The 21445-nt window shown below is 43.5% G+C and overlaps 1 protein-coding gene across 1 annotated transcript in view; it reads left to right on the plus strand.

The window, feature by feature from the left end:
* The first annotated feature begins 217 nt into the window (after positions 1-217).
* The window catches only part of LOC124776049, a 392161-nt gene continuing 370933 nt past the window's right edge, over positions 218-21445 (plus strand). The window contains exons 1-2 of the mRNA XM_047250889.1: positions 218-403; positions 2326-2371. Of these exons, the coding sequence (XP_047106845.1) occupies positions 350-403; positions 2326-2371 (100 nt within the window). The 5' untranslated portion in view covers positions 218-349. The remainder of the gene's footprint in view (positions 404-2325; positions 2372-21445) is intronic.

Below are 21445 nucleotides of genomic sequence, written 5' to 3' on the forward strand. Positions count from 1 at the left end.
CCTCTACGAACCAACACTTGTAGGTGCGGAAAGAAGCCAGGAGTAGGGAAGCCGTGCAGCGACGCTTGCCGAAAGCAACACGCGCTGCTTAAGCTCGTAGGAGTTTAGGACCTCGCCGAGAGATGGCCGCTCAGTCGTAGCAGAGGGCGCCACAGCTGCCTTGCTGCGCGGCGCGCGAGTTTCGTCGGGTCCTAGCGGTAGTCTTGCGGTGCGTCTGGCCCGTGACGCTAGGTGCTGATGTAGCGCGACGTATCAGTGAGTGCGTCCCAGTGCGTGTGGTGGAACCACGAGCGTGGTGTGCCTTCCGGCGTGTACAGTATACCTTGCCTGACTATTTCGGCTTTCAGTCATGGATAACAGCACTATCATCGAAGGCACCGTTAAGTTCCGCGACGGGAAGAAGGTAAATACTGTAAAATAATTTCGGTTTCCTTCAAATGTCTGTTTCAGTTCGCCAGAAGATAAAATCTCTTCTGGTCCAGTGGCACCATCCAGTAGAGTTAAGTGACATTGTTGGTACAAGCAATGTTCTAAAAAACAAACCTAGACATGTGAAATCGAACAGTTCTCAGTAGAGCTACTAATTACATTCATTCTTTAATTGCAGTGACAGAGATAGGGCAACGACACTACATGAAATCATTGTAGTGTTTTCTGTAAAATTATCGTGGACGTATCTTTTCGATCTGCAGGCACTACCGAATGTTTGTTACGTATTATCACAAGTTATTTGTAATGCGTGAGGGAAAATAGCTCTGCTACAGTTTATGATTTGACATATTATTTAAATGATAAACAGGTCTGCTTACTCAATAAAACAAAATTCTTCTGCTGGGTACACTCTGTGACAACTGTACGCGACAAGCTGAATTTGTGCGCTGAACCAGACTCGAAGTTAGTATCATCAGTGCTGCTAGGTCATAAAGGGGACACAAGCTTCAGTAAAAGGTAAAAGTTGTTAAAAATGTCTAGTATGGATATTTGTGGATCTGAATTTTACGTCTATCATAGTGTGGTTATCTTCTAGATCCTAAGGGAGAGGGTGAGGGGGGAGGGGGGGAAGCTCAAAATATCTTATTCAGGATTCGAGGTGGACCTGGGAATCTGGATACGGATTCACTATTGTTACGTTTATACATTTGAACTACCACGGAGTGAGTGTGTATTTGTCATGCTGTACATGTAAGACTCGTCATAAAATCTGAAAACAAATTTACAGAATTGTCAATTGCTGTAGTGGGTCGAAGATACGCCTTGAATTGCATCTTCGAGTCAGCAGTTAAAAATAATAATAATAATAATAATAATAATAATAATAATCTCCTTTTACACTTCATTCATGCTGACTTCTCTAAATTTGATAAACTGAGGACGATCTGCATGGGCTTAAGGTTTATGAAAGCAATGCAAAATATCATTGCAAGTGTTAACTGCAAAATTTGTTGGAAGAAGGAAAAAGAATTTGCCGTTGGTAAAGACAAACTCATTTTTGAGTAGGAGAAGAGCTAGCGAATGATCAGTCAAGGGGAAAGATTTCGGATTGTACCATAGGTGTCCGCAAGACTAGGGGACGATGAGGGGTGGGGGGGTGGGTGGGGGGAGGGGCCCAAGATGGTACACTTGATCCACCTGCCCCCTTCTCCCGGAATCTGGAGCGCGGAGCTTTTATTCATTGCAGAAATCTCCTAAAACTTCTGAATGGGAGTGGATAACCAGCAGTTCTCTGGGATATAATGTTTTTTATGTCACCTAAAAAATTTAGTTCTTATGGCATGACGTGTTTCGACACTGACCAGCTCATTTACATATTAAAAATAAATCTATTTTTAGAGTCTTTCCGCCCCCCCCCCCTCTTGCGTCAGCTGGAAATTTCGGCCAGCAGCCAAGTCCTTTTTTAATTTTTTATTTTATTCTATTTATTTATTCGATTTTTTCTTTTTTTATGCGACCCGTAACAAATTTCTCTCCTGTGCCAACGTTTTCATCTCAGAGTAGCACTTTGCTGGTTGTATCGCTATCTTTGTCTTCGTTTTCGGTTTCTACCCTTTGCGGCTCCCTCTAGTACCACAGAAGTTATTCCCTGATGTCTTAACAGATGTCCTATCATATTGTCCCTTCTTCCTGCCAGTGTTTTCCAAATATTCCTTTCCTCGCCGATTCTACGTACAATCTCCTCATTCCTCACCTGATCAATCGACCTAATTTGGGTTGTACTGTCACAAAATAAAATTTCGTTTCCTTATTCTACACACTCATAAAATTGAGAATAAAATGCGTCTTTAAACAAGAAATATATCCGTGACGAAGCATTGTTTTCTGTTGCAGTGGAAATCCCGGTGGTGCGTAATGAGGAAACTTTCACCAGTGGCAGGTGAGTTATATTTTTTAACCTCTCCGCTTGCAGGATTGCGTTCTCTGTGTGGTAGTCTCACTGTTTTCAAGTTGCTGTCTGGCTCAGGAGAATTTTACGACCCTCCATACGGTGAGAGGGGAAGAGTCTCCAGGCCCTGCGTGTCTCCTGGGATAAGGACGCATCTCTCCCTGTTCAACATTTCCTTGGGCTCTTTTCTGCGACTCGCGCCATAAGGATTGCGTCATGTAATGATCCCCTTTTGCTAATAAGCGTTGTCGTTATCTGACCTACAAATAACGAATGCCTTCCACGCTGGAAGCAGGACTAATTTTGTAAATAGTCCTGCTTCACAGCCTACTAGCACATATTACACGAGGAACGAGTAGACAATATCTTAGCTGGTAGTGTGTCTGGCATGTACCCTGTGGAAAAGGTAGGCAGACTCTCAGGGGCTTCGTTGCCTCGACTGCTCCCGGTGCCCTTCGGGCGTAAGAAAATCGGCTTAATCTCTGCAGACATGTAGTCAAGTGATTTCAGCTTCACGCTTTCCTACTCACATACTATGTGGACTGCTATCCCAATAAAAAATAAATACACGTAATTGATTATGGCAATGTAATACAACCTGACAAGGAAACTCAGCCGTTGATAGTTGTAAAAAAACATGACTAGTATACTAGTACGTCTACAGACTTTATCTCTCTCTCTCTCTCTCTCTCTCTCTCTCTCTCTATATATATATATATATATATATATATATATATATATATATATATATATCCGCACAGGCCTCGGAAGACCTAACGGCGCCGACCGACCGCCATGTCATCCTCGCCCAATCGGCGTAATTGGATGGAGATATGGAGGAACATATGGTCAGCACACTGCTCAGTATTTGTGACCTGAACTGCTACTTCTCAGTCATGTAACTCCTCAATTGACCTCACAAGGGCTGAGTGCATCCCGCTTGGCAACAACGCTCGGCAGATTCAGGACGGTCACACGTCCATGTGCTACCCAAGCCCGACAGCGCTTAACTTGGGTGATCTAGCGAGAACTAGTGTTACCATTGAGACAAGGCCGCTGGCGTACACATTTATACCATTCCAAATTTTGCTTACACAAACAGAGAAATAACTAGGTAAGGCCAAATAATGGAAATTAAAAAAAAAGAAGCTATATTCTCAAGGCTGAAAGGAAACAATTACTCCAAAAAGAACAGTTTATGCACCGCCTAAGGAGGACGGATAGGGTGGCCTAAGGAGGAAGTACGGTATCGGACGCATAGGGTGAGCGGCAGTATGCGACTGTTTGGTGATGACGCTGCAGTGCACGAGACAGTGACGTCTTTTAAGTTACTATTGGAGAATACGTGACCACTTGGACAGAGTGTCTGTTTGGTATGATAAATGGCAGACCTCTCTAAGTGTAGAGAAAATTAAATTCATGCAGATGTGTCTAAAAAGTTAATATGTGAAGGACTGCAGAGCTATGTTCCAGCAACATACTGGTACAGCTCGTGTAAGGACCGCAAAACGAGTAATTTTGCCGTCGCCCCATTTGTGAACGGAACAGGTGACGCACAGTGTATGACTAGTTGCAGATGAACACCACAGTTTCTTCCCCGTTTAAGGCGATAAGACATCGGGTTGATGATGGCTTTATTGAACCTAATTATATCTTTATATCTTTCCGTTTATCACGCTGTGAGCAAAGTAAATATCTTATTTACTCACCTTAGTCGTGTTGGGTGATACGTATAGCCGCGCCGCATAAATTCTGGTTCAGACCTACTTATAATGGATCATTTTGAGAGCTTCCGAGGAGAATTCGTATATGCCACACCACAAAGGGCCGCAATTAAACCAATCGAAGTTTCTAAGAAGCTGTAAACTTTCCCATTACGCAATCAAACGTGATAATGCCCTGACTGAGTCTTTCATAATGTTGGCGCTAGGGCTATCCAGAACGGACACATCATTTTGTAAATAAAATACTGGATCAGTAACTTTGTGGAAATTTTAAACAAAATCACTCTACATTGTTTGATATACCTCCCAGCCGGAGGACAACTTCCTTCTGTATTAAGTTCTTCCGTGTGGGATTGCTAGTCTGCTAGCCTTAGCCGGAGTCACAACGATAAGGGCCAAGTCAGTTTTTTTACGTGCAGGAACACAGGAAATCAGTTGGAGCCGGTAATACCTTCCATCTGGACCTACAAACAACACTTTATTCGCAAACCTCCTTCACCTGTCGTGTTCAGACCATATGAACCTACAGCAAAGAATTCACGATTGTTCTCAACATTGGCAGATAGTTTTTTTCTTCCCACCAACAATCACTTTACAGGATTGTGTCACCTATGGGAGATTTTACTTGTACTGTCAATGTCGAACGACCCGTATGTTAATATAGCAGAAACGCTTAAAACAAAAGGCGAGGAGTTGAGAAGTAATAAAAGGGTGTAGCATTACAATTGGTTTAATAAATTTTCTATTCATGTAGCACTGATTTATTTTTAACTTAATTACTTTCCAGATAGCCCTTGTAATTGCTAAAATAGCTGCTTCTGTCCAAAGCTAATCTGCGAGACCTTTCCATTCCATCTTTAACGGTATCACTTGTTGGTGACACTGAGGACCGTAGCCTGACTCGTAACGCAAACACCCAGAGGTGAAACGCCCACTGTTTTGCGTTTGTTATTTAAACCTTTTGCTATAATAATAAGCATTTACAGATAAAACAGTTTTAAAGTTTTATTTCCCCCAGCAAAAAATTCAATTTGGCATGACGCTTGTCAAATGGCTCTGAGCACTATGGGACTTAACATCTATGGTCATCAGTCCCCTAGAACTTAGAACTGCTTAAACCCAACTAACCTAAGGACATCACACAACACCCAGTCATCACGAGGCAGAGAAAATCCCTGACTCCGCCGGGAGTCGAACCCGGGAACCTGGGCGCATGACGCATGGCAGTCATGTCTGAGAGAAACTAATATTCTTACTATGGGAAAAGATGGGAGTGTCAGATATTAGATTTTCCGTTTACTCCGAAGGGTAATCAGCATTTACTGATGTTGAACGAGAAAAGGGGGAGGGGGGTGTTAGAAGTCGGTCGTGACGTTGCTACAAGAACGTAAGGTAGTTTAGAAACACAAACGGATATCTAAAGCGGAAAGACAGCATTGGATTGGACCGCATTTCCTGTAGGATGTCGATCCATTGCCTTGACCACGGTGTCACTTCGCTCGCATTGCCTGAGAATAAGCGTACGACATTCTGGTGGAGGTGCCGCACCTTGTTGAATTTTCCGCAAGTCAGTGACAAAATTTCGATTCGAAATACTGTTTATGTAGTGACGTGAAATTTTTAGCTTTACCTAGAAAGAGTTAGAACAGTAAATGATTGCTCGGCAAAACACGTGTTTCAGTTCTACAGTTTGCCACACTGGTCCTTTGCGTGAGGCACTAAGGCGCCGGAACCAGGTGCTCAAAGTGAAAGGAGACCGACGTCTCTAAACTAGCTGTTAGAGAGAAAAGAATAACTTTGTAACACTATGTTAACGTTACTCCGTCGCACAGTAAACTGTAAGTCGATGATCCCTCTATTATTCCTAAATCTTTGAAAGTAATGGAATTCGAACCAGTGCACTTGCTATGTGTAACACATTTTGTCTTCTAATCGACACGTGAAGTCAATTTCATTAATAACTTTAACTGATCTTTGTGTTGCTAATGTTGTTGGTGATAAACTTGGATTTCTTTAAAATTAGAGTAATCTCTTCGTGAACTTTTGGCCAGCCTATGGCACTGCCATTCATTTTCTGGGACAAATAGGACGTACAAAATGTTTGCCTTCAATAGCGTATCCAGTGACGGCAGGGCCACGGAAAAGATCCAAAAGTTCTTGATATCGAATACTTCCATCCGGTTAGCGATAATTTTTTTAATATTTTTTTCAGGCGACTGTCAACATCATGGATATACTTGGAGAAATGCACAGTAAACCCTATGCTGTCTAACAATATATTTACTCACAAAATTTTTCGATCATTGATCGTCTTCACAGTGGTAAAATGTTGTGGCAACTTCACCCGCCGTACACACTATTTAAAGAGAAAAGACGCCATAGCTGACTTGCAAACGTCAGAAAAAGATACTTCACGCCGTAATACCCGCTGAAGCAAGCAGAAAACGTTGAGAAATGAAACCACGTAACAGCAGTAAGTGCGCAGCACTATTCCCCAGGCAATATTTTTCCACTGTGAAGATGGTCAGTGATAGACACCGGTTGTGAATAAATATATTGTAAGGCAGTACAGTGTTCACCATGCATTTCTCCGATACCTTTTTATTCGATACTCGCCAGTTGATACTTCCACTCGTATCAGTGTTTTATAGCAGGTATCGAATCGAATGATCCTAGTAATTATTTATTATATTTTTATTATTTACACTTAATTTTGCTGCATGACACTTTCTACAATTCAACGACCGAGAACCAAAGGTCAACAACAGAACGAGCGATGCGCATTTGTGTACTGCTGTTTGAAACAGTTTTAAGTGTAAGAATTACTGACTCAGCAGACAGAATGGCGCCTACTAAAAGCGTAACTTAGCAGTATTTCGATAAACCTGAAGATATCTATACTGTTCTTTCGAGTTTTTATAAGTATGATATTTGTCTTACGATAACACTCATGAGTAAAATATTGATACTTTTCGTTCGACACCGTGTCCCTAAGTGATAAGCAAGGGAAATTGGAGGCACCGCTCCACCTTGCCTCCAGCCTTCCTATCCAGAAAGCCAAAACATGTCCTGCATATTGACTAGTGGCAACTGTGCTGCTCCGAGGTATTCTTTCCGTCGTGAAATCCCAAACTTATTTCGTCATTCATTGCAAAACTAATCCGAATCTCTTCCTCCCGCCAGCTCAGTCGTTTTGCAATTCATGCTTATGTATTTCGGTAGAAAGTGATGTAACCTAATCAGCACTCCCGTATTAGGCCTTAGGCTGCGTTCACTGTGGCACCGACAGCGGTCGTCGGACGCCGTCTCCAGAAGTCGTACGATGACATCGGGCGACAGCTTAGTCACAGTGTGTACGATATCGTCAGTTTTTGGCGAGCCAAAGAGATTAGCTTAGGTCAGAATTTATTGTACGTACGAAGTAGGTCGGATTTTAACCTCTAAGTGAGAGATGTATACCACGACGCCTCTGTGCTTTTGGTATTAAAAATATGACAAATATTATACTTGTCTCGAAAAGAACGTCGCAAGTACTGTATACTTTCCTCAGTTATTGGAATAACCAGACAGGTGTGCGAATATTTGAGATGATGAGAGAAATGTTCTATTATACATATTGTATATACTCGAGATCATTCGTGTTGACATTGAGAAAGAAGATCACCAACACTCTGTTCTGCCGTATTTATTTGGAGTTGTGTAGACTGAGTTGTGTGGACTGTGGGAAAACCGGAACAGAAGAGAATCGAAGCATTTGAGATGTGGTACTATAGACGAATGTTGAAAATTAGGTGGACTGATAAGGTAAGGAATGAGGAGGTTCTACGCAGAATCGGAGAGGAAAGGAATATGTGGAAAACACTGATAAGGAGAAGGTACAGGATGATAGGACATCTGCTAAGACATGAGGGAATGACTTCCATGGTACTAGAGGGAGCTGTAGAGAGCAAAAACTGTAGAGGAAGACAGAGATTGGAATATGTCAAGCAAATAATTGAGGACGTAGGTTGCAAGTGCTACTCTGAGATGAAGAGGTTAGCACAGGAAAGGAATTCGTGGCGGGCCACATCAAACCAGTCAGTAGACTGATGACAAGTCAATTAACATTCAGTGAATGTCATTCAGCAAACGTATGAAATACAAGTATAAAGTTTAGAATAAGATGTTCTGAACCCTGAAGACCTGAAAGTGGAAACTCTTGCACCGCTTTCCGAACCGCTTCATATAAAAGAATCACCATCCTACTGGCATAGGAACACTAGTAACAGTAATAGTAATTTGTAGACATTTACTACCCATCTACCACAATCCAAAAATGGTCCAGTATAGGAGCTGCAAGCATGAGATACGGCACTCTTCTCACTTGAAAAACTGTTCCTTGAGGCTAGAATTTACGCCTAACATTTTCCATAAACATTTTGCCTACTTGTGGTTTCCAGTAAACCTGTGATTCAATCCATACATTGCGGGATATATACCGACTATGATTTTTCATCCTCAGGACTCTACAAACTGACTCTTTTCTTGGACTTAACTCATCATCTTCTCATAGCCTACAAAAGATTTTACTAAGAAAAAGCAAGCTGAGCTGCATTTCACCGATTGTCGTCCGAAGTCTGTACGTTAGGACGGTGACATCAGCTGCAGTGTGACCGCACACGTAATGGCGTACTGATTTGAAAGGATCGGTCCCTCGGCGGAATCAACCGATATCGGTGCCACTGAGCCAGCAGTCTTACGCTGCTCCGACTGGGTGACTGCTACTTACAAGGCAGTATGAGGAACGATCGATGTCGTGGGACATGTGAGCAGCATGTCACCAATCTCTCGAAGTGTTATTGTGTGTCGATGAATCCTATTTATGCTGCTAATTCTTTATTCAAGCAGCTCCTCGTATGACCTAATGGGCCTGAGTGGACTCTACCTCATAAAAATCCGAGGAGGTACAGGGAATCGAACCCGGTTCCTTCCATAGGAAGAGAGGGACGCTAATCATTCGGCTTCGAAGCCGGTCATAGAAAAGAGACGATTCTGGAAAATAATCGTTCACCGTTCTGTGTTATATTTTGCCAAAAAAGACGTACATACTAACCTTCTACGTTTCGTTAAAATCAAGTAAGGCTCCCTGGTAACGGAGGAACAATCTTCCGAAACGAACAGCTGAAGGGTGAATTACATTGTTTACAGTGATTTGTGTGTTACAGCGGTACTCATAAGTGCCACGGTAAGATCTGTCCTGCAATTTTCGCGTTCAGACTTTAGTGTTGTCCTATTTAGTGTACTGTAATTACGTTCAACATCTATCGTTGACTCGTGCAGGTTTGCACAAAGTGGTTATTTGATGGCGCAACTTCTGTTAGAAGTAGTCTCAATAGATGACTGCTGTAACCGCACTTCAGTGAATACTCTACGATCTGTAACATGTAACAAGAACAAACTGTATCATTTACTCTCACGTCGGCATCATAGTCACTAGAGACAAGGATCGGTTCCGATTGTACAAGAATGATCTTTTTGAAGCAGTCATCCGATTATTAACCCGAAGTGATGCTTGATTATATGGAATCAGTGTAGATATGGAATCAGTGTAGATAACCAGAGGGAGATTTGATACCCGCTGTCAGTCAATACGAATACAGAATGTCAACCCCTTAGTACATAAAGAAAAGAAAGAGTTTACTTGCTTAATGATGTAGCGGTGATTCGACCACTTTTGTTGTTTCCTGACTCTTCACGACTTCAGTAGTTTTCACAATGAGAAGCGAGGTGAGCCTTAACTAGGGTCCTCTAGTTCAGTTAGTGAAAGCGATTTGTTAGTATTTTTATTATTTCGTGTGGATCAATGGCGAGGTGCAAGTCCGTCAGCTGGGCACCACTTCGGCGAATTGCGTTTTCTTAATACATAAATCAGTAATCCATCCGGGGAAACGGGACGTACAGTTTAATGTCGGTTCCTAATCACGTGTTGTTCCTTCTGATTCCCCACATCGCTAAGAGGTGAACGCTAGATTAAAAACTGTCTGAAAGATTTTCGTGGCCCTAAAGAGATTCGACTCCGCGACTTCTCGGTTTCCTAGCATATGCTTCCACTAGACCACCAGGTCATTAGTAGCCTGTTAATCTTTTTTCCAAAACATCGAAGGTCGATATTTTATCTTTAACATCGACGCTACTTTGTTTCAAACACTTCAGTAACGATATTGAAACGCCGATGTTTAATTTCACAGTATCCATATTTTCTAGATGTCGATAATCATAAGACATAACTAGTTTCGATCATTCAGGTGTTGGGTCGGAGTTCCGTGCTCCACTTAAAGTACGAATTTATGTGGCAGTCTGCAAACCAGCGTATATGTAACTCGCTAGCGCTTCTTTGAAAAACTAAGATTACTGTTAAACGCAGTGAGCAAAACCTTGAGGTAAGACCAGAATTCGCCCAAAGTGATTTAAGCGAACTGTGGCAAACATTTTCCTGTTACTTGGACGTTTAAAGCATAGCATGTCATGAAATGGAACAAACACGTAAGACAGGTTGGAGGGAAGGCTAATGGTGGATTTTGATTTGTTGGGAGATTTATTGGAAAGTGTAGCTCATTTGTACAGGAGGCGCGTACAGAACACTAGCGCGACCTATTCTTGAGTACTGTTCGAGCATTTGAAATCCCCTCCAGGTCAGATTAAAGGAAAACATGGTAGCAATTCATAGGCAAGTTGTTCGATTCCTTAGCAGAAGGTCCGATCATCGCGCGAGTATTACGGAAATGCTATTTGAACTCAGGTGGGAATCCTTGGCAGGAAGAAGACGCTCTTTTCGCGAAACACTATTAGGAACTTCAGAGAACCTGTATTTTCGACAGCCGGCCGAAGTGGCCGGGCGGTTCTAGGCGCTTCAGTCTAGAACCGAGCGACCGCTACGGTCGCAGGTTCGAATCCTGCCTCGGGCATGGATGTGTGTGATGTCCTCAGGTTTAAGTAGTACTAAGTTCTAGGGGACTGATGACCTCAGCTGTTCAGTCCCATAGTGCTCAGAGCCATTTTTTTGCATTTCCGACAGGCTGCAGAAGCATCCTCCTGCCGCCAATATACACTTCTCTTAAGGAATGCAAAGATAAGAGAGACTGGAGCTCGTAAGGAAGCATATAAATAGACGTTTTTCCCTCGCTCCATTTGCGAATGGAACAGGAAAGCGAATGATCAGCAGTAGTACAAGGTACAATCTACCACGCCATGCTGACGGAGTATTATGCTAACTGATTCACTCTTGGATTTGTTGACATATCCCGACTTGCGCTGTGCTGTAGAGAAGTGTGTTAATTACCTGCCCCTCCCGCCGGAGGTTCGAGTCCTCCCTCGGGCATGGGTGTGTGTATTGTTCTTAGCATAAGTTAGTGTAAGTTAGTTTAAGTAGTGTGTAAGTCTAGGGACCGATGACCTCAGCAGTTTGGTCCTTTAGGAATTCACACGCATTTAATTACCTGCCTCCTTGTTAGTTAGGGCGTTACTGACAGAGTCTCGCGTGAAATGATATAGTTTTATATCAGCAATGCTCCTGGAACGGTACTGGGCGTTTCCTGTGAGGTAAGGTAAGTTTAAAAGAAAATTTCATGAGTCGATTATTATCATCGCATCGCACATGCAGAGCTTAAATGGAAAGTCTAGTAGTCTAAAAAATTTTAATTTCACCCATCAAATGGAAAGCGAAAGGTAGTTGTAGCAATCCAAGAAGGTCAACTGCTGTTACAAGTTTTTTCTGTTACAAAGCTAATCATTGTTATCGGTCATATGTTATCTGTACTTTTCGCCCAAACACAATTAGTGTGTTTCCTGGACGCAGTTAAAACTTTCTATCAGTCATTCTTTTACCCCATACTTGCCTGTAAATGCTCTTGTTTTTGTCTAAGCTATGCTCCGAGATAACAAAGTGTTGAGCCACGTAACGTTCTTCGCAATTTTCTGTCCGTTTTGAGACTTTTTCTTGCGAAGTTTGGATAACTCTTATCGTTTGTTATCGCCGCACGCGTGTACGATTTTTTTCCTAGAAAAAACGTTGCTTTCTGCGACGTATTTTGCTTATGCAATTGACGTTTTGTGTGTAGTTAGTCTGTTTGTTCATGTCACCATCATATTCCTCGTCCCATAGCCACATACATAGAATGCTTCCAAATTGCTTTCTCCATCACATCATCCAGTAATGTTCGTCTGTTCCTGATAAAGAAATGTTCCGCCGAGTTCGGTGGAGATGGAATTCTAGTTCGTTTAGAGGAGAACAATGGCAATTATTGGCCGTGAGGAACAGTATAATTTACTTCCACAGTAAACCGAACGTATTCAAACAACATAAATGAGACTGTTTTTACACTGGAGCTAATAATTATAATAGGCATTTATTTCAATGTCGTTCTTGTTTCCTAATAAATTCACAGTATCAACGGACTGCATCACATTTCTGCCAGCATCTAGCACTGGTACTTCTAACCAACGTTATAAACATCCTACGTCTTTATTCTTTATGTCTACATATTTGAAGACATCTGCCTCTAGAAAGCTCTGAATTGTAGAGCGTACAATAGCGGTGTGTAACGTAACTATGTCGGTGAGTGAGAAACAGGATGTTGTAATCGAGTTTCGAATTCGAAAATTTCGTCCACACATGGAACACCCCCTTCTCCACCATGACAATGCCAGACAACACACGAGCGCTGCGATGTCTACAAAAATCCGACCCGTTGAATTCACCTCTATCGATCATCCTCCACACACATTTCTCCCAACGAGAGATCTGTTTGTTGATACCATCACTGCAGACTGTTTGACTTTGTTGACGGAGCCACAACCTCTCTCTGCTTGCACTGCTTCATCACAATCAAAGTGAAGTGCTCGAATGAGTTCTTTCAGTTTTGGAAACAGATGAAGGTCGCATGGGGTCAAGTTCTGTCACTGTTCGTGGTTAAAACTGACTATGTTATATGTATGTGTTGGGGAGCCTACTCAATACTGATACACGTTAAGAAGGGGAATAACATGGGCTGAGGCATGAACTGGAGTTTATGTTCGGCACGGAACGTTCTTGGGTAATTCGTTTGCCACAGTGCCAGGATGGCGCAGTGGTTAGCGCATTCGCCTCGTGAGCAGGAGACCAGGCCTCGAATCCCGCCATTGGTGCAAATTTTAATTCATTTCTTCGACGTGTCTTCACTATCACACTATTGATAAAGTTTAGAGAATCGACATTTGCGACTGACTGCAGGACAAATTTACTCCGGCAAACATCTATCTCGAAGAAGGGCCATGAAGATATGATAAGAGAAATTAGGCTAGTGTGGAGGTATATAGGAAGTCGATTTTACCTCGCTCCACTTAGAAAGTATCGTGAAAGGAAACAGTATTAAAAAAAAATGGTTCAAATGGCTCTGAGCACTAAGGGACTTAACATCTGCGGTCATCAGTCCCCTAGAACTTAGAACTAGTTAAGCCTAACTAACCTAAGGACATCACACACATCCATGCCCGAGGCAGGATTCGAACCGCTCGGCCACAGCGGCCGGCAGAAACAGTATCAGATGTTAATCCAACATACTTAAACTGGACAATATCATTGCGTAAATATTTCTTGCCTATTGACTGTATGAATTTGTAATTTCATGGTTTTTTTTTCTACTTGAACATAATCCCATAACCTGAAGAGGTCAATGATAATCAGTAAGTAGTGCATTCGTATTAGATGTGGACTGGCGTATTGTGATTCCTTAATTTGAACAGGTATACCTGAAGACAAGTCTAGAAAGCTGGAGATCTAAATCATTAGAACAAAACTGCAGATCGTTCAGTTGCAGTCTGAGGCATATTCATTCTTACTCGCAAACCATCGTTTACCACTGCATTCCCACAGTTCCGTCAGTGATGGGAAGTTTAAATATTCATGAAACTAGTTATAACACCCCGTTTCCTGGTCGTCACCGAGCACTCTTCCTACAGCTATTGTCTATAACAGGGCCAGATTCTGGTTTCTTACTTCTCATGAATGGTTTATGGCCAGAGCCTAAATTACTGGCTTATGGAGAGAGCGATTTTCTCCATGACGGCCGGTGTTTCCGACATCCGTCGCAGAAAAGTTCTTGACGTCCTGGCAAAAGGAAGCACCTTACAAGAAACGCTGTAAACAGGGAATGGTTCAAATGGTTCAAATGGCTCTGAGCAGTATGGCACTCAACTTCTGAGGTCATTAGTCCCCTAGAACTTAGAACTAGTTAAACCTAACTAACCTAAGGACATCACACACATCCATGCTCGAGGCAGGATTCGAACCTGCGAACGTAGCGGTCTCGCGATTCCAGACTGCAGCGCCTAGAACCGCACGGCCACTTCGGCCGGCTTCAGGGAATGGAAATGGTCAGTGGGAATGCGTACATTCTGTTCCTGATTATCTCTGGAATGCCTAAAGGTTTAATTATTTCGTGGAGAAATCTGAGGCCTCACAAAAATGATGCAGTTTGACCGACAGCCGCCATGCGATTGAGGACTACTCTCTGGAGCGGAGTTCGATTTTTCAGGTGTTATTATTCCGGAAGGTGTGAGTTTGTGATTCTTTGCTATCAAGGAGGCACCTAAGAGCTTATTGTCACCCTATTGGCTAGCTGGGAAGTTGTGTTTTAGTGAACGAGACTGGCTTGACTAGCGGTAATTCTTACCAGTGAATTACATTTGTTTCCACGCAAATTTAAGAGTAAGTTTGAGAGTGGAACCTTTAAGTGCCTAATTTCCTGTTGCCTTTGAACTGTCTTCCTATTTTTTGGCTTTGGTAATTATCGGTGAGAGGTGCTGGTGGGTAGCTGGAGGCGGTGACTGAGGTGTTAGAAATGAACATACTCCAGTCCAGCGGTCAGATCTCGGGTGTTTCCTGAAGGTAGATAATTGCAGGGCTTTTTTTTGACTTTGCAAGAAGTTTAGTCCTGTCTCGAGCGTCAAAGCGAGGCCTGACGACCATTATTTATACTGATTTTACATGTGTAACAATGTAAGGAATTAATCTAGATCCGCCGATAAACGTTTCCGATTAATGCAGGGAACAGTATGTCGCTTAGTGCGTCTCGCGCAGGGTGACCAGACGTACTCTGAAAAGAACAAGGTGCCCCTTTCAACTACTCAGTGTACTCTTGCAACTTTCCCTTTATTTACACATGTACTCTTTTTTGCACCTCCCATTCTCGTACCTTCTAAAATGCTTTGTATTTAAAGTTGACAGCACTTCATGCTGGGCCTATTTGTTTTTGACAGAACATACAGGTAGCTGGCACTGGTGCCAATTATTAAACTTACGCACGGCCGACTGCATGCTCACTTACTACTGGATATTAACGCCTCGTTCTTCCGATCCCGTATGCCGTGATTATACTGACGAAAGTGATTTAGCATATTGTGCGATATTGCGAAATATTGAGTTGATAGTACGTGTGCCGGTCAATGTGGGCCTTTGTTAAATTAGCTGCCATTTGCTACTTGTGTGATTATCTTCATTAACTCCTTGTCAGCAGTCCTGTGGGCTGTGTATGATCAACTAGTAAGAAATTACTCGACCAGATCAGAGCAAAAACTGAAATAGCACGTTGAAAATGTAAATTTAAAGATCGTTTCGAGAGTGACTGTCGTATAAAGCGAGTTAAAGGTGATGACTGCAAGGCTAAATGTGTCACGTGCAATGTAGCTTTATGAATTCAAATCAAAGAGAAGGCAGCATTTAAATACACTACTGTATAGCCTCAAAGCAAAACAAAGTTAGGCTTTTAGGACTAGGTTATAAATGTTCTTCCTACCAAGACAACTGAATTCTGAGAAGCCGAAAATGTGCCACAGAGAACTCGTGTGGTCCTATCACAATGTCGCTCATAATCAATAGTTTCGCAGTGTGAACTGTACTAGCACTCTTCTGAAAAATTCATGTGATCAACGAAGATTCTGTTTATCTAGCTTGAAGAAAGATTAAACGGTGAGTTTAAATCAGCAAATTTCTTCGTAGAAGCGTGTGCTGCATCGAATCTAATCACAAGGCGGTAGGAGATACGTACAACTTTCGTGTTTCGTGTTAAAATGTACTGTGATGAAGAAAACAAAACAGCACATAGTTGTGCATACAATTTGGTATAAAATTAAATATTAGGAGGAAGAGTATATATGGGAGAAACAGTTTGTTTGACGGTTAAGTGCCCAGCTGTTGTAGTTAAAAATGACTGATAGAAACGAAACGAAACCGTACATTATTACAACGCAGCGTTTTCATTTTCACAATCGGTCTTAACAGAAAGCCTGTACGTTGTCTAAAAATTTCCAGCACGCTGGAATAACTGTGAATCAGCAACCTCATTTAATCGATACAATGAAAAACCAGTCCAAAATCGCAAATTTCACGTTTTTTATTCACCCGATGGCTAGTTTCGGACTGAGACCCATTTTCAAACTATCGTAACTTAGTCCAAAACGGTATTTCCGAAAATGCAAAAACCACGTAAAAAAAGCGCAAACGAGCAGTTGCTGCGGATACAGATAACGAAGTAACTGTTACTGTTGCACATTTGTGACATGGTTTTCGCGCTTTCGGAAATACCAGTTTTTCAATTTTTGACTATGTCACGTTGATTGTAAAATCGGTCTCAGTCCAAAATTAGTCATCGAAGGAATAAAACAAGTGAAATATGCAGCTCTGCACTGGTTTTTCGTTGTACTGTACACTGTCGTTCACAACCAAAACCAAAACAAAAAAGCCGGTGTGGCCGAGCGGTTGTAGGCGCTTCAGTCTGGAACCGCGCGACCGCTGCGGCCGCAGGTTCGAATCCTGCCTCGGGCATGGATATGTGTGATGTCCTTAGGTTCGTTAGGTTTAAGTAGTTCTAAGTTCTAGGGGACTGATGACCTCAGATGTTAAGTCCCATAGTGCTCAGAGCCATTTGAACCATTTGAAAAAAAAAAAAGGAAGAAAAAGATTGTATAGCTTACGTCCGTCTGAATTCTTGTTAAAGTAAAAGTATCATATATAATTCTGTGTGTCTCCGCACGTTTATCAGAGTATAGTTTAAAATTTTTAAGTAAATCGGTGATGAAATTTTAAAGGATTTGTGATAACAACTTTAAACAGTGAGTTGCTGTTATCAGAGAACGCCAATGTTAAATTTATGTGTTTTTTTTAAATATTTAGGCGTTTGAGTTGACATGTACTCTTTTATAGAGAAAAACTGATGGACGTCCGTGTCTCGCGCACCGCGCATGACAAAGTGTGCGAGGATTCTGGTCGCGACACCATCGAAGCTCCGAGGCGAGGACGAAAAGAAAGTTTCATGGTTACGCGGAGATAAAAAGTCTTGCACAGGTTAGGTCAGCTGCGTCAAACCAGACATCGGACTGAAGGCGTCAAGGGGAAAGAACAATAACAGTGCAGGTACTGCGCACGTCCGAAGCCTAGCAGAGAAAGGGCTGACGCCTCGGGTTAACATAACGGACCCCGCCGCTGCTCTGCCGGCGGGACGAGAGACACAGCAGTAAAGCCTTTACAGCTCGCGAGGAATGCAGCGGACGCGAGCGCCGCGCGCTGCCCGGCGGGCCGTGACGGACACGTGGAGGCGGACAATGGGCAGCGGGACACCGCGCAGGAGTCCCGCAGTCCCTCAGACCCTCTGCCGGCTGGCAGCTGCGCTGTTGTGGCCTGCCCTGGACCGCCTTCTGCACGCGAGGCGCTGCGGCCGCCCTCCGCCAAGGTCGCCGCTGAGCCGAGCACAGTGGCTGCGGCCCGCGCTGGCTCGGAACGACCGCCGGCTACAGCGAAACTGCTGACACCTGCCTACAGCAAGCGCGCCGTCGCTCTGCTACTGGCTGGCCGTACCGGTCATAATGGACCACCTCTCGGGATGAGCCAGAGCTCCACTGCCAAGGCTAATCTCTCCCTCCACCCATCCTCCACCCCACAAAAACTACCTTTCTGCCATTGTTTCTACACAGATTTAGGACATTTTGTAATCTGTAGGAAGGTTTAATAAGAATGAAGAGTTATTACTACTTAAATGGCCTATATAGTCGAACAAATTTAAGCATTGGAGCAGATGAGATGTGTTCCCAGTTTTAAGTTTCTCATCTGTTCTGACTCCCTGAGTGCTCTTCAGACCGGTCGTCCAGAACATCCACCATGCCCTACTCCACCTGCAACGGCAGGGGAAGGAGGTTTCTTTCTGCTGGGTGCCGGGGCACGTGGGTATTAGGGGAAACGAACTGGCGGATGTGACTGCCAAAGATGCAATTTCCCTCCCTCACGTTGTTGAATGTGCCGTCCCCCTCCATGCTGTTACCTCCCTTTTGCGTTTTCGTGTTATGCGTCAATGGGAAGAGGAGTGGCTGGCAGTCGGTGAAAATAAGCTGCGTCTGGTCAAGGCCACCACGCGGCCATGGCGTACGTCCTACCAGTCATGCAGACGGGATGAGGTTCTCCTCACTCGCCTCCGTATCGGGCACAGTCCCTTAACGCATGGTTTTTTACTCCTGCGGGAGGACCCCCCAATCTGCAGTGCTTGTGGCGTCCAGATTATCGTCCGCCACATTTTACCCGATTGTCTTTTATTCTCTGACCAGAGGGCGGTGGTTTCCTTGCCACTGGATTTGCCCTCTATTTTGCAAGACGACGCAACGACTGAGGTTAACGTCTTACGGTTTTGTGTCCTGCCCAATTTGTTGCCTCGGATTTGAGGGAGAGGATTTTAATGTGCTGCTGGGTGACTGGCTCACCCAGGTTTTAGGTAAGAGGTTCGCCAGGCACGATTACCTACTTGTTTCACTTCATTTCTGTTCTCCTTTCCTTGTGTTTCCTTTCCTTTTTTAGTGCGTTTCTTCTCCTCTTGTTTTGCCTCTGTATGTGAAGATTTTGAACTGCGTCAGGTCTGTGTCTTTTAGCCGTTCTCCTCGTTCGCTGTCCTTCTTCGTCCCTTCACCGCATGTGTTCCTGTTTCTATGCGTTTGGGCGCTGATGACCATGCTGTTTAGCGCCCGAAAACCTCAAACCACCCCCCCCCCCACACACACACACAACAAATTTAATATTAAGTGTAATAAATAAACTAGGTATATAATGTTGCCTGGGTATATGTATTTATTCCAATTTTCCATCAGTCCATCTCTTCCTCTCCCCTCTCTTTGTCTATCTCTTCCTTCACCCTTCTCTCTGTCCATCTCTTCCACCTCCTCTCTCTGACCACCTCCTCCTGCCCCTCTCCATCTCCTCTATCTTCTCCTGTCTATCATCTGCTTCTCCCCCTCCCCCAATTACATGTTTTCTCTTTTTTCATTTCGTCCTCCCTCTTTCTGTCCAACTCTTTCTCCTCCTCCCTCTGTCCATCTCTTCCTCTCCCTCGCTCTGTTAATCTCTTCCTCGCCCTCTCTCTGTTCAGCACCTCTCCTCCCTATTCCTTCCTCCCATCTGTACCTCTCTCATCCTACCCATTATCATGCTCACCCCCAATAAGACGCTGGTGCTCCTTACCCCCTCAATTCAAATCTGGTTGCAACCGTTCCAGCTTCTGACCCATACCTTTGCCCCCCTACACACTTGTCAAATATATTTCACGTATTCCGAATGAGATTTTCACTCTGGAGTGCCACTGATATCAAATAAGTTTCCTTTAATATACGCCTATGGTCACAAACATTTTGTTAACAGATTACCGGTTTAGGTCTTTAATGACCATCATCAGATCTGTTTCATAAAAAAAAAGTCCATAGTGACCGCAGTACATTAGGACTTTGTTTTTATGAAACAGATCTGATGATGGCCATTTAAGACCGAAACTGGTAATCTGTTAACAAAATGTTTGTGACCATAGACGTAAATTAAAGCTTATTACATATACGGGTCACTGTTTTTTCGCGACGATATCTCAGCTTGTGAAGTTGATATCAAACTTCCTGACAGACGAAAACAGTGTTCCTGACCGAGACTCGAACACGGGACCTTCGCCTATCGCGGTAAAAGCTCTACCGACTGAGCTACCCAAGCACGATTCACGACCCGTCCTCATCTCGTACCTTCCGAACTTCACAGTAGCTGTCCTGCGGAAATTGCGAGACAAGCACTACTGGAAGAAAGGATATGTCGGAGACATGGCGTAGCCATAGCCCGGGGGTGTTTCCAGGACGAGATTTTCACTCTGCAGCGGAGTGTGCACTGGTATGAAACTTCTAGGCAGATTAAAACTGTGTTCCAGGCCGAGACTCGAACTCTGGACCTTTGCCTTTCACAGTTCTACCGACTGAGCTATCCAAGCGCTCGTTGTTTATACTCTACTTGGACAAAACGGCCCTGTGAAACAGCGGGCGTATTTAGTCCCGTGCCCAGAGAACGGCTTCTTCCAGCAGTCCGGAAGACGTGGAGCACGAGAACTCAAGTGTCTCTTCCGGTTGGTTCTTAAATTCTCTTTCTCGCATTTTTTTTATACTAGCAGTTTTTTTCGCCTCCTCTGTGCCTGCGCGCTTGGCGTGGGACTATTTCGTGGTGGCCACGGTATCGCCTTGCTCCACCAACAGAAAAAAGTGTCTAGCAAACGTGAGATCTAAAATGTGTACCTTACGACTTATGAGCACTTATCTTTGCTGCATTACTTCTACTGAAAGCTTTTTACTGTCCATAATTTGCGAGGAGGTAAATGGACCAAAACGAGAAAAAGGCCGAGTAAACATGGGCTCGGAAGCGTGTACTTTAAGAGCTATGAGCACTTGTTCATTTTCTCTCATGTGAAACACGTCTCCCACTGAACAAGTGCACATGGCTCTTGGTGTATGCATTTTACAGCGCTTGTTTACCGAACAACTATCTCCTCCCAAAGTATGGAAAGCAAAGAGCTTGCAGTAGCAAAGGTGTGCTCCACAGTGTCGAACGTGAAACTTACAGCTCTTAAGGTATCCATTTTAGAGCCCATGCTTTAGAGCAACTGTTTGTATTTACAGCCACATAAATAATCAACAGTGACAGACATCCGAGTTGGAGGCTCAGAGAATATTAGCATAGAATCCCAAGGGCAGATCATAATCTGCTCTTTCGTCTTCTTCCTGTAGCTACCATCAAGGGGCTGATAGCTGCTCGGAGCAATTTACGAAAAATGCTACTTCTTCTTCGTTGAGATTCCGTATTAAAAGAACAAATACTAGCGGCCTCAATGCCTCGAGGACATATTTACTCAAATGTTTATCTGTTGAAAGCGTCCTTTTATTCTTTAAAAAAGAAAGCTAGCCTCTCTGCAAAACGCGTCGCTTCTATATTGCGCGTTGATACAGAGTTGGATATAATAGACCACTCGGATCAAAAACCATTTGTCTG

This window comes from Schistocerca piceifrons, chromosome 2 (assembly GCF_021461385.2).
Source record: "Schistocerca piceifrons isolate TAMUIC-IGC-003096 chromosome 2, iqSchPice1.1, whole genome shotgun sequence".
Lineage (NCBI taxonomy): Eukaryota > Metazoa > Arthropoda > Insecta > Orthoptera > Acrididae > Schistocerca > Schistocerca piceifrons.